General features: G+C 48.9%; 1 protein-coding gene across 1 annotated transcript in view; it reads right to left on the bottom strand.

The window, feature by feature from the left end:
- CD44 (CD44 molecule (IN blood group)) overlaps window positions 1–13,516 on the bottom strand; it is a 57,760-nt gene extending 44,244 nt beyond the window's left edge. The window contains exon 1 of the mRNA XM_075326325.1: window positions 13,311–13,516. Coding sequence (XP_075182440.1) covers window positions 13,311–13,380 — 70 coding nt within the window. The 5' untranslated portion in view covers window positions 13,381–13,516. The remainder of the gene's footprint in view (window positions 1–13,310) is intronic.
- Window positions 13,517–17,164: the final 3,648 nt, after the last annotated feature.

Genomic DNA, 17,164 nt, shown 5'->3' with positions numbered 1-17,164 from the left:
CCAACATGGAGGACACAGCCCTAATGGCAGCGGCGGTGGCTATCACAATCCAACATGGAGGACACAGCCCTAATGGCAGCGGCGGTGGCTATCACAATCCAACATGGAGGACACAGCCCTAATGGCAGCGGCGGTGGCTATCACAATCCAACATGGAGGACACAGCCCTAATGGCAGCGGCGGTGGCTATCAAGATCCAACATGGAGGACACAGCCCTAATGGCGGCGGCGGTGGCTATCACAATCCAACATGGAGGACACAGCCCTAATGGCAACGGCAGTGGCTATCAAGATCCAACATGGAGGACACAGCCCTAATGGCAACGGCAGTGGCTATCAAGATCCAACATGGAGGACACAGCCCTAATGGCGGCGGCGGTGACTATCAAGATCCAATATGGAGGACACAGGCCTAATGGTGGCGGCAGTGACTATCAGGATCCAATATGGAGGACACAGACCTAATGGCGGCGGCGGTGACTATCAGGATCCAACATGGAGGACACAGGCCTAATGGCAGGAGCGGTGGCTATCAGGATCCAACATGGAGGACACAGGCCTAATGGCAGCAGCGGTGGCTATCAAGATCCAACATGGAGGACACAGCCCTAATGGCAGTGGCGGTGGCTATCAAGATCCAACATGGAGGACACAGCCCTAATGGCAGCGGCGGTGGCTATCGAGATCCAACATGGAGGACACAGCCCTAATGGCAGCGGCGGTGGCTATCAAGATCCAACATGGAGGACACAGCCCTAATGGCAGCGGCGGTGGCACATGGTGGCTATTGAGATACAACATGGAAGACACAGCCGTAATGGCAGCGGCGGTGACTATCAAGATCCAACATGGAGGATACAGGCCTAATGGCGGTGGCAGTGACTATCAAGATCCAACATGGAGGACACAGCCCTAATGGCAGCGGCGGTGGCACACGGTGGCTATTGAGATACAACATGGAAGACACAGCCGTAATGGCAGTGGCGGTGGTGGCACATGGTGGCTATCGAGAGCCAGCATGGAAGACACAGCCCTAATGGCCGCGGCTGTGGCACTAGGTGGCTATCAAGACTCGACGTGGAGGACACAGCCCTAATGGTGGTGCTGGCACACAGTGGCTATCGAGATCCGATGTGGAGGACATAGCCCTAATGGCAGCAGAGGTGGCACACAGTGACTATCGAGATCCGATGTGTAGGACACAGCCCTAATGACAGTGGCAGCGGCACATGGTGGTTATCGTGACCTGACGTGGAAGACGCAGTCCTAATGGTAGCAGCGGTGGCACACAGAGACTATCGAGATCCGACGTGGAGGACACAGCCCTAATGGTGGCGGCGGTGGCACATGGTGGCTGCTGATACCCAACATGGAGGACACAGCCCTAATGGCAGTGGCGGTGGCTATCAAGATCCAACATGGAGGACACAGCCCTAATGGCAGTGGCGGTGGCTATCAAGATCCAACATGGAGGACACAACCCTAATGGCAGCAGCACACGGTGGTTACCGAGGCCAGGCGTGGAGGACACAGCCCTAATGGTGGTGGCGGTGGCACACGGTGACTATTGAGATACAACATGGAAGACAAAGCCTGTAATCGCAGTGGCGGTGGCACATGGTGGCTATCGAGACTCGACATGGAAGACACAACCCTAATGGTGGCAACGGTGGCTATTGGGATACGACGTGGAGGACATAGCCCTAATGGTAGCGGCGGTGGCACATGGTGGCTACTGATACCCAACGTGGAGGACACAGCCCTAATGGCGGCGGCGGTGGCACATGGTGGCTATCGAGATTCCAAATGGAGGACACAGCCCTAACGGCAGCGGCAGTGGCACATCTTGGCTATCGAGCGAAGCTCCGAGCCAGCCGGGGTAAAAAGGAATGCCACATTCACAACATTTAAGGCAATGGGGGCTTCATGTTCATTATCCGGGGTCCCAAAGAGGTCAGAAATCCTCCATAAAGTAATAACATTTCCTAAAAATCAGCTCCGGCCTCCACAGGAAGCAGCTGAAGACGTCTCAGAAATCCCACAGCACTCCCGCAGGTGACAGGAGGTATTGCACTGTTACCATTGACTCCATGTACAGCACAGATGAGCGGAGCCATGGGGGGGTACGGCTGATAAATAGGGTCTTTATTTGGAGACTCGCTTCTGTGCAGGGCCTCGGACAATCCCTTTAAATATCACGGTTATATCTATGGAGGTTTTTCCTCAGCCCAGACCTTTTAGGTCACAGATGGTGCCCCAGTTCTCTCCGGAGCTAGAAAATACTGTTAATATTATGTAAGGGGCGACGTGTAATCCCGTAATCTATTTCTGCCTGTATACGTCCATATCGTCATGTGCATTATTGCAGATTAATATTGGGATGTGGCGGCGTCTCGCTGCTCGCTTCTTGGAGGATTGATCATTACGATTACGAGTCACAATAAATATCTCCGCAATCACTGAACCTCGATCCGCTCGTTACTTACACTGTGCCGCCATCTCTGCATGTGGTAAACCCCAGAAACAGACCGCACTTACTGACATGTAATGGCGCAAGCTGTAAGTAATGGGGCAGGAAAGGGTCTACATAATAAAAACTGTTACAAATAGAATCAGCAATGCAGCAACAAAGCGAATGACTAAAACTGCTATTCAGTGCACAAATACAACTACAATAGATCGTATAAATAATACTGCTATACAGTGCACAAATACAACTACAATAGAGTGTATAGATAATACTGCTATATAGTGTACAATTACAACTACCTAGTGCCATACAGTGCACAAATATAACTATCATAGAGCACATAATAATACACAAATATAGTGCACAAATACAACTACCACACAGTGTATAAATATTACTGTCATATAGTGCTCAAGCACAACTACCATAGAGTGTATAAATAATACTGCCATATAGTGCATAAATACAACTACCATAGAGTGCATACATAATACTGCCATAGAGTGCACGAATACAACTACCGTAGTGCATATAAATGATACTGCCATATAGTGCAGAAATACAACTACCATACAGTGTATCAATAATAGTGCCATACAGTGCACAAATATAACTATCATAGAGCACATAAATAATACACAAATATAGTGCACAAATACAACTACCATAGAGCGTATAAATAATACTGCCATTCAATGCACAAATATAACTAACATACAGTGTATAAATAATACTGCCATACAGTGCACAAATACAACTATCATAGAGCGCATAAATAATACACGAATATAGTGCACAAACACAACTACCATAGGGTACATAAATAAAATTGCCATATAGTGCATACAGTGTATACATAATACTGCAATATAGTGCACAAATACAACTACCATAGAGCGTATAAATAATACTGTCATGCAGTGCACAAATACAACTACTATAGCGTGTATAAATAATATTGCCATATAGTGCACAAATATAACTACCATAGAACGTATAAATAATACTGCTATACAGTGCACAATACAACTACTATAGAGGCTATAAATAATACTGCTATATAGTGCACAAATATAACTATTACAGATTGTATAAATAATACTTCCATACAATGCATAAATACAACTACCATAGTGTATATACATAATACTGCCATATAGTGCACAAACACAATTACTATAGAGTGTATAAATAATACTGCCTTATAGTGTCCAAATAACAGTTCAATGCAGAGCTTAAGATCATATCACATATGATGCCGCCATACACTTCCCAAATAGCTGTACCATAAAATGGTCAAATAATACCGCTATTATGTGCTCATTTACTGTTATATGTGCCATTGAGTGGATATTATTATATTACCTAAATACAACCATCATACAATGCCCAAATTATTGTGCCATCCTCTTATGCAGTATATGTCATGGGCCATAATACCGTCATGATACAATTCCTAAGCTGCAGTGCCATATTCTATAAAGCCTCCGTACTCTGGATAAATAGTACCGTCATATGGTGCCCAAATAGTGATGCCACTAAAGCACAGTATGGCGCCTCCGCAGGACAGGATGAGGTACAGCGCGTAGGAAAGACAAGGTGATGAGGGCGAGTCCAGGGTGCACTGGTCCCAGTAGGAGCTGCCCGGACGACATTGACCTTTTCACTACCCATCTGGTGTAGAACTACAACTCCCAGCATGCCCTGACAGCCAGACAGTTAGAGAACGCACTCAGCTCTGCTACATCAGCGCCATTATTAATACATATCTCCATCACCTCCTTCACGTCCCGGCCATGTGCTTCATCTCTGAGGAGCTGACTAGGGGGCGAGTAATTGATTCCTGAAATTTACCTCTACCCATTACAATAGGAGTCTGTTCCTTCCAGGCCCCTGGGCCCCCACTAACCCCCCACTAACCCCCCACTAACCCCCCACTAACCCCCCACTAACCCTGTGCATCCAGCGCTGAGACCGTAAGACGCCATATTCTGCTCTGTACAATGCAATGTAGCTGAACTGCAGTACCAGACACCGCCACGGACAGAGGAGGCGCTATTTCTAGGAAAAAGCTGCCTTGTGTGTCTGATGTTACGACCACACGACTCGGGCCGACCGCCATCGGCACCGCTCACCTTCAGTGCAGAAGAGGGCGACCCCAGAAAACCCTAGGACTGACCCTGGACCCAATATATCTCACAGCTGAGAATTTGCTACAATGTATCCAACAAGACACACCTCACACTGATACATTGTAACAAACTGTCAGGACAGCAGATCGTGATACGTTCTGTTCTTAGAGGATTTTATCAACAGGATGCAATTGTAGCAAACCCTCAGCTGTGTGACGTACGCTGGATGAAAACGCAAGCGCCTTCTCTCCTGCAGCAGAGAGCTTATGAAAATGCTAAAGTTGTAAAAGTGTTCACTGCGATCCTTCCTCTGAGGCGCCCTTGCCCTCATCCCTTGCCTTTGCCCCTCGCGACTTTCCTCTCGCTCCTCAACCTTGCCCATCGTCCCTTGCCACTTGTTAATGCCTCTTGTACCTTGCCCCTCACCACTGCCTCTTGCCTCACGCCCTTACCCTTCATCCCTCAATCCTAATACCTCGCTCTCATCCTATGCCCCTAATCCTCACACCTGGTGCCTTGCCCTCCTCCCTCACCCTCACCCCTCACCCCTAGTACCTGGTCCTCCTCCCTCATCCCTAGTACCTCAGCCCTAGCGCCTCATCCCTCCCCCCTAGTACCTCACCCTCAGCCCTAGCGCCTCATCCCTAGCCCCTAGTACCTTGCCCTCATCCCTAACCCCTCATCCCTAGCCCCTAGTACCTTGCACTTGTCCCTAGTACTTTGCCATGGCCCCCACCCCTCATCCCTTATCCCACGTCCTTGCCCTTCATCCCTTGCTGCATGCCCCTCACCCTCGCCCCTCATCTCTCACCCTTGCCCCTTGTCTTTCGCCCTTGCCCCTCAGCGCTTGTTCCACACCCTCATTCCTTGCCCTAGCCCCTCACTCCTCGTCCCTCACCCTTCATCCCTTGCTCCATGCCCCTCATCCCTTGCCTCTTGTCCCTTGACTTTGCCCCTCACTCCTCGTCCCTCACCCTTCATCCCTTGCTCCATGCCCCTCATCCCTTGCCTCTTGTCCCTTGACTTTGCCCCTCACTCCTCGTCCCTCACCCTTCATCCCTTGCTCCACGCCCCTCATCCCTCACCCTTGCCCTCTTCTCTCGCCTTTACCCTTGTCTTTTGCCCTTGCCCCTCAGCCCTTGTTCCACACCACTCATCCCTCACCCTTCATACCTTGCTCCACGTCCCTCATCCCTTGCCCCTCACCCTCGCCCCTCATCTCTTGCCCTTGCCCCTCAGCCCTTGTTCCACACCACTCATCCCTTGCCCCTCACTCCTCGTCCCTCACCCTCGCCCTTCATCCTTTGCTCCACGCCTCTCATCCCTCACCCTTTCCCTCTTCTCTCGCCCTTACCCTTGTCTTTTGCCCTTACCCCTCAGCCCTTGTTCGACACCACTCATCCCTTGCCCCTCACTCCTCGTCCCTCACCCTTGCCCTTCATCCCTTGCATCACACCCCTCATCCTTCACCCTCGCCCCTCCTCATTCTGCTGCTGGTCCAATATTTCATGAATGGCACCAGGAAGCAGAGATGTGGAGGAGATGACAGATCGGCCCCAAATGGTCGCCCCTAATGTCCCCCCCAGGTCCTTTGTTATTTGATATTGGTTTCATTTCATTCCTCACATTCCTCCCAGCGCAGCTCTAGAGGGGCAGCAGCGATCATTTTTTGGGGTCTTGCTCTCCTGGGCATCGGGGGCCATCTGCTGTTTTTCTATTCTTGTTCTGCTCAATTTTTTTGGCCTTTGAGTCATAGACAAAGTTCCTTTTCTGAAGTTTTCTGATCCGTCAGTAAATGTACATCTCATAGCTTGTCAGTAAATATATATACAGCACATCGCTCGTCAGTAAATGTACAGCACATCGCTCGTCAGTAAATGTACAGCACATCGCTCGTCAGTAAATGTACAGCACATCGCTCGTCAGTAAATGTACATACAGCACATCGCTCGTCAGTAAATATACAGTACATCGCTCGTCAGTAAATGTACAGCACATTGCTCGTCAGTAAATGTACAGCACATTGCTCGTCAGTAAATGTACAGCACATTGCTCGTCAGTAAATGTACAGCACATTGCTCGTCAGTAAATGTACAGCACATTGCTCGTCAGTAAATGTACAGCACATTGCTCGTCAGTAAATGTACAGCACATTGCTCGTCAGTAAATGTACAGCACATTGCTCGTCAGTAAATGTACAGCACATTGCTCGTCAGTAAATGTACAGCACATCGCTCGTCAGTAAATGTACATACAGCACATCGCTCGTCAGTAAATATACAGTACATCGCTCGTCAGTAAATGTACAGCACATCGCTCGTCAGTAAATGTACAACACATCGCTCGTCAGTAAATGTACAGCACATCGCTCGTCAGTAAATATACATACAGCACATCGCTCGTCAGTAAATGTACATACAGCACATCGCTCGTCAGTAAATATACAGTACATCGCTCGTCAGTAAATGTACAGCACATCGCTCGTCAGTAAATGTACAACACATCGCTCGTCAGTAAATGTACAGCACATCGCTCGTCAGTAAATATACATACAGCACATCGCTCGTCAGTAAATGTACAGTACATCGCTCGTCAGTAAATGTACAGTACATCGCTCGTCAGTAAATGTACAGCACATCGCTCGTCAGTAAATGTACAGCACATCGCTCGTCAGTAAATGTACAGCACATCGCTCGTCAGTAAATGTACAGCACATCGCTCGTCAGTAAATGTACAGCACATCGCTCGTCAAGAAAAGCGTCAGTAAAGATCTGGACCCAGAAAGTGACACATGGGAGCACCACAAAACCCGCAGTCGAATGTGCATGTGGACCCCGAGGTTCCGTCTAATACCTGGGAGCGCGGCATTCAGAGAGATGTCGGTGGCCCCCACAAAAACAGGGCTCTCCTATTTCCAAAATTTTCCCAAGTATGGTGATGAGGTTGAGGATCTCAGTGTAAAATGCCCCTCGCCACCATGTGCCATCTAATAACGTGGCAGAGAGGGGCCGAGGTTCAGCTGCACCCCGGTATGTTCCTATTAATGGGGTGCACTATATGGCACCTGCTCAGAAAGTTATAGGATATTTATGCCATAAACTACAACATTCGCTCCCAGGATAATCCCCTTTATGATAGTACAGTACGTTTATGGGGGTCCCATGCGTGGCGTTGTGGTGCATGCTGGGCGTTGTGGTGCATGCTGGGCGTTGTGGTGCATGCTGGGCGTTGTGGTGCATGCTGGGCGTTGTGGTGCATGCTGGGGGTTGTGGTGCATGCTGGGGGTTGTAGTTTTACAAAGGCTGGACAGCTACAGGCATAGCTCCCAACTGTTCTGGATCCAGAAGGAAAGTCACAAATTTGGGCAGTGTCCTGAGACGTCAGGGATGTGTCCAGACTTCAGACTGATATAATGGTGGTGCAGGGAGCCATCATAACTCTGCTCCACCATTCTGTCTATGTAGAGACCTTCAGGTCAGAGACAGTCTTGGGTCCCATGATTTGGCAGCAGAGACGGAGGAGCAAGAATGCTGGTAACTGGAGTGCTTGTGGGGGGGCAGCATACTGTGTAAGGCATGATACTGTGGGGGCATCATACTATGAGGAGTACTCTGGCGGCATTATACTGTGAGTGGACATCACACGATGGGGGCATCATACTTTGGAGAAAAATGTGAGGGGGCATTATACTGAGGAGGGCATTCTGGGGGGCAGCATACTGTGGGGGGCACTCTGGAGGATAGCATACTGTTTGGACACTGTGGGGGGAACTCTGGGAAGGGCATAATATTCTGGAGGGCATCATGCTGTGGGGAGCACTGTGTGGGGACATCATACTGTGGGGGGTAGCATACTGTGGGGCTCACTGTGAAGAGGTAGCATACTTTGGCAGGCACTCTGGGGGGCATCAAACTGAGGTGCACTGTGAGGGGGCATCATACTGTGGGGGCACTCTGGAAGGCAGTATACTGTGGGGGCGCTGTAGGGGGACATAGTACTGTGGGGGGCACTCTGGGGGCTGGATACAGTGCAGGGGCATCATACTATAGGGAGCAGTATGGGGGGCATCATACCGTGGGGGCGCTATGAAGGAGCAGCATACTGTGGGGGGCAGCATACTGTGGGAGCGCTATGAAGGAGCAGCATACTGTGGGGGGCAGCATACTGTGGGAGCGCTATGAAGGAGCAGCATACTGTGGGGGGCAGCATACTGTGGGGGCGCTATGAAGGAGCAGCATACTGTGGGGGGCAGCATACTGTGGGAGCGCTATGAAGGAGCAGCATACTGTGGGGGGCAGCATACTGTGGGAGCGCTATGAAGGAGCAGCATACTGTGGGGGGCAGCATACTGTGGGGGCGCTATGAAGGAGCAGCATACTGTGGGGGGCAGCATACTGTGGGGGCGCTATGAAGGAGCAGCATACTGTGGGGGGCAGCATACTGTGGGGGCGCTATGAAGGAGCAGCATACTGTGGGGGGCAGCATACTGTGGGGGCACTATGAAGGAGCAGCATACTGTGGGGGGCAGCATACTGTGGGGGCGCTATGAAGGAGCAGCATACTGTGGGGGGGCAGCATACTGTGGGGGGCAGCATACTGTGGGGGCGCTATGAAGGAGCAGCATACTGTGGGGGGCAGCATACTGTGGGGGCGCTATGAAGGAGCAGCATACTGTGGGGGGCAGCATACTGTGGGAGCGCTATGAAGGAGCAGCATACTGTGGGGGGCAGCATACTGTGGGGGCGCTATGAAGGAGCAGCATACTGTGGGGGGCAGCATACTGTGGGGGGCAGCATACTGTGGGGGCGCTATGAAGGAGCAGCATACTGTGGGGGGCAGCATACTGTGGGGGCGCTATGAAGGAGCAGCATACTGTGGGGGGCAGCATACTGTGGGAGCGCTATGAAGGAGCAGCATACTGTGGGGGGCAGCATACTGTGGGGGCGCTATGAAGGAGCAGCATACTGTGGGGGGCAGCATATCCTGGGGGGCACTATGGGGACCATGAAAGAAGTACCGTACTGTGTGGGAACACTAACAGGCTTCATTAGGAGAATTTTTCTGTCTGGACACAAATAAAGCTCAGCACGAGGTTTGGGGCTGCCCCTCTTTCCTGAGTTGAGGGGGGCGCTGGAGCTTGGAGACCACAGCCCTGTATCTGCACTGAGGGGGCTGGTATTTGGCCCCTTTATGGGGGGGCTGGTATTTGGCCCCTGTATGGGGGGGGGCTGGTATTTGGCCCCTGTATGGGGGGGGGGCTGGTATGTGGCCCCTGTATGGGGGGCTGGTATGTGGCCCCTGTATGGGGGGGCTGGTATTTGGCCCCTGTATGGGGGGGGGGGCTGGTATTTGGCCCCTGTATGGGGGGGCTGGTATTTGGCCCCTGTATGGGGGGGGGGGCTGGTATTTGGCCCCTGTATGGGGGGGGGGGGGGCTGGTATGTGGCCCCTGTATGGGGGGGGGCTGGTATGTGGCCCTGTATGGGGGGCTGGTATGTGGCCCCTGTATGGGGGGCTGGTATGTGGCCCTGTATGGGGGGCTGGTATGTGGCCCCTGTATGGGGGGCTGGTATGTGGCCCCTGTATGGGGGGCTGGTATGTGGCCCCTGTATGGGGGGCTGGTATTTGGCCCCTGTATGGGGGGCTGGTATTTGGCCCCTGTATGGGGGGGGGCTGGTATGTGGCCCTGTATGGGGGGCTGGTATGTGGCCCCTGTATGGGGGGCTGGTATGTGGCCCTGTATAGAGCATCTGCTTTACTGTCCCTGCAGATGTCCCCCGGTGTTGTCTATGTGGTGCTCGGAGCACGTGTCTGCGGTGCGATGCTCTGCATGATGCGATGCTCTGCAGCTGTGGATCCACCCACACAATGGCCACAAGTCACAGGCAGCGTCACTGCCCTCTCCAGCTGCAGACTACAACCCCCAGCATTATATATCCCGTGCAATGCTGGGTGCAGAATGCCTGTAATGCTGTTATAATCTGGAGCTGCATATTTCCATACAATCTGCTGCACTGGATGTCGTAGGACTACAAGTCACAGCAAATCTAAGCTAGGAAAAGTGTGTGGTAGAACTACCAGCACCAGCATGCCCAGCCCTCCTCTAAGACAGAAGACTTCAAGCTGTGGCTCCCCAACTGTTGCACAACTACAACTCCCAGCATGCCCTGGCAGCTTCTCCTCCCGGCTCTTGCACAACTACAACTCCCAGCAGACCTTAACAAGCCATGGATTTTCTTGGCTGCACCCTGTGAAACGTTAGAACCACAAGTCCCAGCATGTAAAGACACCTCTGCTATAGTGCTCTCCATACTGTGGCTGCCAGGAAAAACAGACTAAAGCGCAAGAGCTGGAGAGCATCAGTATGGCGGCTGCTGGGAGTTGTAGTTGTGCAACAGCTGGAGAGAAACAAGCTGGCATTGCATGCTGGGAGTTGTAGTGGTTACAAGTCAAAGAGCAATAATGCTACCGAATGCTGAGAGTTATGGGTCTGCAGTACTGGAGATCAGAGATCACTGTCTTGGAGGGTTTCTTGCTGCTGGGACTTGTGGTTCTGCCCAAAGGTCATGAAACAGTAAATCATGAATCCAAAAGAGACTGCGCTGGATGAAGCCTAAAAAATCCCAATAAGGCAATGAATGGTGTTACTGGAATTACTGGTATAATGGAACAACCTGAGGAAGGAAGGAAAGAAAGAAAGAAAGAGAGAAAGGATGGATGGATGGAAGAAAGAAAGAGAAAAGAAAGGATAGCAAGAAAGAAGGACAGAATGAAAAGAAAGAAAAAAAATAGATAGGAAAGAAAAAGAAAGAGAGGGATATAAAGATAGAGAAGGATAGCAAGAAAGAACGAAACAAGAAAGGAAGAAAGAAAGAGAGAAAGGATGGATGGAAGAAAGAAAAAGAAAGAAAGAGAAAAGAAAGGATAGAAAGAAAGAAAGAAAGAAAGAAAGAAATTAGATAGAAAGGAAAGAAAGAGAAAGAAAGAAAAAGAAAGAGAGGGATATAAAGATAGAGGATAGCAAGAAAGAAAGAAAAAAGAAAGAAAGAAGCTTCTGTCCTGCATATTCTTTGACCCAGAAGGCATCTATATACAAGCCCCCCACCCTTAGCTCTTCTCCGGGGGCTGCTGGATGCTCTGTGTTCTTGCAGATGTAGCAGAGCTGAGCTTGTCACTTGTATAACTGCTCAGGCTTCATATCATGATAAAGTGCTCTGTTGAATTGCAGTCCTATGTAAAGCTACAAGAAAAATGTTGGGAATAATTGAGCTAAATGACAAACTCAGCGCGACTACATCAAACCAGCTCTGCCCTTTACATGCAACAAACTCAGCTCCACTACAGATAGCAAACCCAACTCTGCTACATCTAATATACCAAGCTATACAGCACTGCAGCGAGCAGACTCGCCTCTAAAGGTGTGTGTGTGTGTGTATATATATATATATATATATACACATATATATACAAACAACCAGCTCCACTTCCCTGCATCTTATAGATGTAGCAGAGTTGAATTTGCTATAGTGCTGTATAACTTTATTAGATGTAGCTGAGTTTCTTGAGTTTCTAATAAACTCTGCTCTGCTTCTTCCAGAGGACAAGGTCTGACATCTCTTAAGCCCAACTCAACCTCATGTAACCAGCCCACCTATGGCAGATTCAATCAACTCAGCTCTGCTACATCTAACAAAGTGAAATCTCATATATCAAACTCTTCTCTACTACATCTATCAAGCCCAACTCAAGTGATCCAGATAGAAAAAAAATCCCTAACTTCAGCACCACTACATCTGAACCCAGGTCTAACATTCTTACAAACCAGCTCTGCTACATCTTAGGAAGCCTACAATGTCTAGTAATCTGCTGGATATAATCTGGCACATCCGGCTTTGCTACATCCAAAAACCCCAACTCTACTAAAAATGTACTGTAGCCGACAAACTCAGCTCTGCTACATCACACAAGTCCAGCTCTACTACATCGCACAAGTCCAGCTCTGCTACATTTTAGGAAACCTACAATGTCTAGTAATCTGCTGGATCTAATCTGGCACATCTGGCATTGCTAAACCCAAAAACCGCAACTCTACTAAAAATCAACTGTAGCCGACAAACTCACCTCAGCTACATCGCACAAGTCCAGCTCTGCTACATCGCACAAGTCCGGCTCTGCTACATCGCACAAGTCCGGCTCTGCTACATCACACAAGTCCAGCCTGCTACATCACACAAGTCCAGCTCTGCTACATCGCACAAGTCCAGCTCTGCTACATCGCACAAGTCCAGCTCTGCTACATCGCACAAGTCCAGCTCTGCTACATCGCACAAGTCCAGCCTGCTACATCACACAAGTCCAGTCTGCTACATCGCACAAGTCCAGCTCTGCTACATCGCACAAGTCCAGCTCTGCTACATCGCACAAGTCCAGCTGTGCTACATCGCACAAGTCCAGCTCTGCTACATCGCACAAGTCCAGCTCTGCTACATCGCACAAGTCCAGCTCTGCTACATCGCACAAGTCCAGCTCTGCTACATCGCACAAGTCCAGCTCTGCTACATCGCACAAGTCCAGCTCTTCTACATCACACAAGTCCAGCTCTTCTACATCGCACAAGTCCAGCTCTGCTACATCGCACAAGTCCAGCTCTGCTACATTTGGCTTTTTTGCGCACGCTGCAGATGGGTGCAATCATTATCGGACTCTTACCTATCTGAGCCTGGGATATCCCGATCCAGGAGAATATTCCGAAACAGAAAATCCACAGCGCTTTGGTCATTTTTTTTTCTTTTTTTTGGATTCTCCCCCCTAAAAAAAAAAAACTTTAAAATGAGTTTTCACCAGAAGCCCCCAAACCCCGGCCACCGCGCAGCACAGGAGCTCGTAACTTTGAAGGGCTTATTATTCTGATTCAAAGGAACTGAAGTGCGTTGTGTCATAACTGGGAGGGAACGTCACACCCATCAGAAGAAAAAAAGCCAAAACCCAAGACTGCGAGTCCCAGACCGAGCAGCACAGGGATCTGCAGTAATCTGACACAGGAAGTCTATGGGCCTCCAAACCCTCCACCCCGCGAGGGGTTAATAGCCGGCATTCCTCCTTTAGTGCCCAGCAGAAAGTAGGACCAGATGGCAGCGGACCCGATCTCACATCTCCAGAACTTCTTTGTAGAACTATTTTCTTTGCACAATCTAATAAAATTGTCCTCTTTGGTATCTGGATGCCTAAATCCATACTCTGCCCTCCCTACAGGGGGCGACATGATGGCAAATAGATCGGCAACCAGTGGCCTAAAGCTTGTGGACCCCAACCCAAAATCTCCACCAGGTACCATGATTCTTATAGTTCTTCAATAGTATTGGTTTTCTCATGTGGGCCAAAAGGACCCTTTGGATCCCGCACCCCTATCCCGCACCATCTCGGCAAGGGTTGGCTCCATTTATTTTGCAACCTCATCATCTCAACAAGGGTGGGGGCCATTTATTTTGCAACTTTACTATCTCTGCAAGGGTGGGTCCATTTATTTTGCAACCTCACCATCTCTGCAAGGGTGGGCGCCATTTATTTTGCAACCTCACCATCTCTGCAAGGGTGGGCGCCATTTATTCTGCAACCTCACCATCTCAGCAAGGGTGGGCGCCATTTATTTTGCAACCTCACCATCTCAACAAGGGTGGGGGCCACTTATTTTGCAACTTCACTATCTCTGCAAGGGTGGGGGCCATGTAGTTTGCAACCTCACCATCTCTGCAAGGCTGGGCGCCATTTATTTTGCAACCTCATCAACTCGGAAAGGGTGGGCGCCATTTATTTTGCAACCTCACCATCACGGCAAGGGTTTGCACCATTTATTTTGCAACCTCACCATCTAAGGAAGGGTGGGCGCCATTTATTTTGCAACCTCACCATCACGGCAAGGGTGGGCATCATTTATTTTGCAACCTCACCATCTCGGCAAGGGTGGGCGCCATTTATTTTGCAACCTCACCATCTTGGCAAGGGTGGGCGCCATTTATTTTGCAACCTCACCATCTCAGTAAGGGTGGGCACCATTTATTTTGCAACCTGAACATCTCAGTAAGGGTGGGCGCCATTTATTTTGTAACCTCACCATCTTGGCAAGGGTGGGCGCCATTTATTTTGAAACCTCACCATCTCCAAAAGGGTGGGCGCCATTTATTTTGCAACTTCACCTTCTTGGCAAGGGTGGGCACTTTTTATTTTGCAACCTCGCCATCTTTGCAAGGGTGGGCATCATTTATTTTGCAACCTCACCATCTCAACAAGGGTGGGCATCATTTATTTTCCAACCCCATAAAGTAAGAGGCCCCATGACAATAGGCATAATGGGGCACATCTTGTTTGTTTGCCTCTACGCCCCATTTCCACGCCTCCTCGGCCACTTTTACACCCCTTTTTTGCTGGTTACACATTTCGAGTCCTGGGTCTAGGAGCAATGCAGGACCCTTCCTCCGAGGACCAGCAGGACCTCTTGATAAATATGTCCCATGGAACGTATGAGATAGTTGGGGGGGGTTTCAAGTTACCCCACTGGTGTCAGAATTGGGGATCTCGATTGTAGAGGCGCCCATGTTCCCACCAGGTTGGGTAGCGCCAAACTGACTGTAGACTCTAAAGCATATCCGGCCATGAATCTGTGGATCTCTGAGAGGTCATACCTAATATATATTTTCAGGGGTGCACCAGTCTCCAATCTGTGTCTCCATGGCTCCTTCTGCCCATGACATCAAGACCCTATCAAGACCCCCATTGCTTCTGCGATGATTACACTGCAAACAGAAACCAGTCCCAAACCTAACCGGGCAATTGTAGTTTAAGTCCATGTGGGTTAGAGCCAATTTTCCAGCTATAAAACTCAATTGGTGATTCTACAGAACTGTACTTCTAGCAGCATAGGCACCTATGGATCTAATAAGCTGAGACAAGAAATAATATAGTACATCAATGCATGATAAAGTAACCAGGGATTATTCTCCGGCCCAATGGGGTAGGAAAGCAGGGAAAGTCCAAGTCCACGTGTGTTAAAATCTATAACAATCAACGATTGATGGTCCTGCAGAACTGTACTTCCAGCAGCATAGGCACCTATGGATCTAATAAGCTGAGACAAGAATCAAGAACATATAGTATGTATGATAATAACAAAGCAACCTGTGAATGTTCTTTAGCCGCATGAGTAGGGAAAGTCCAAGTCCAGTCTATATCGCTCAACAATTAGTGGATGTAGTGACCTGAACTTCCAGCAGCATAGGCACCTATGGATCTAATAATTTGAGACAAGAATCAAGAACATGCAGTATGGCATGATAACAAAGCAAGCAAGGATTAGTCTCAGGCCTCAATGAGGGGGCAAAGAAGGGAAAGTCCAAGTCCATATGTGTTAAGAGTCTATAAGACTCAACAATCGGAGGATCTACTGACCTGAGCTTCCAGCAGCATAGGTACATATGGATCTAATTAGCTGAGCCAAGAAACAATAGTACATCAAGAATATGTAGAATGCTTGCTAACTAAGCAACCAGGTATTAGTCTCAGGCCCAATGGGGAGAGAAAGTCCAAGTCCATATGTGTTAAAATCTATAACTTTCAACAATCGTCGGATCTACTGACCTGAGCTTCCAGCAGCATAGGCACCTTTGAATCTAATTACCTGAGACAAAAAACAAGAACATACAGTATGCATAATAACAAAGCAACCAGGGATTAGACTCGAGTCCAATGAGAAGGGAAAGCGAGGAAAGTCCAAGTACATTAGAGTCTATAGTTGTCAACAATTGGTGGTTCTACACAGCTGAACTTCCAGCAGCATAGGCACCAATGGATAGAATAAGCTGATGCAAGATTCAAGAACATGCAGTATACGTGATAAAGTAACCAGAGAATAGTCTCAGGCCCAATGAGGAGGGAAAGTACAAGTCCATGTATGTTAGAGACTATAACATTCAACAATTGATTGTTCTACAGAACTGAACTTCCAGCAGCATAGGCACCAATGGATTAAATAAGCTGATACAAGAATCAAGAACATGCAGTATATGTGATAAAGTAACCAGGGAATAGTCTCAGGCTCAATGAGGAGGGAAAGTACAAGTCCCATGTATGTTGGAGACAATAACAAGTAGTAATTAGTGGTTTACAGAACTGAACTTCCAGCAGCATAGGCACCAATGGATAGAATAAGCTGATGCAAGATTCAAGAACATGCAGTATACGGAATAAAGTAATCAGGGATTAGTCTCAGGCCCAATGAGGAGGGAAAGTAGAAGGCCACTTATATTAGAGACTATAACATTCAACAATTGATTGTTCTACAGAACTGAACTTCCAGCAGCATAGGCACCTATAAATCTAATTAGCTGAGACAAGAATCAATAACATGCAGTATGCGTGATAAAGCAACCAGATATATACAACAACCAACCAACAACCAAAATATATATATAACATCTCAGATAAATTATAACTGATTTACACAAATACTTCATATCGGATGACATCTCGGGGGGGGGGGGGGGCACGTTTCCATAAGTCGAGTGTTACAT

The sequence above is a fragment of the Anomaloglossus baeobatrachus genome, chromosome 10, assembly GCF_048569485.1.
Source record: "Anomaloglossus baeobatrachus isolate aAnoBae1 chromosome 10, aAnoBae1.hap1, whole genome shotgun sequence".
NCBI classification, from domain to species: domain Eukaryota; kingdom Metazoa; phylum Chordata; class Amphibia; order Anura; family Aromobatidae; genus Anomaloglossus; species Anomaloglossus baeobatrachus.
The sequence above is the reverse complement of the archived record's forward strand: the minus strand, read 5'-3'. Positions and strand labels throughout refer to the sequence as shown.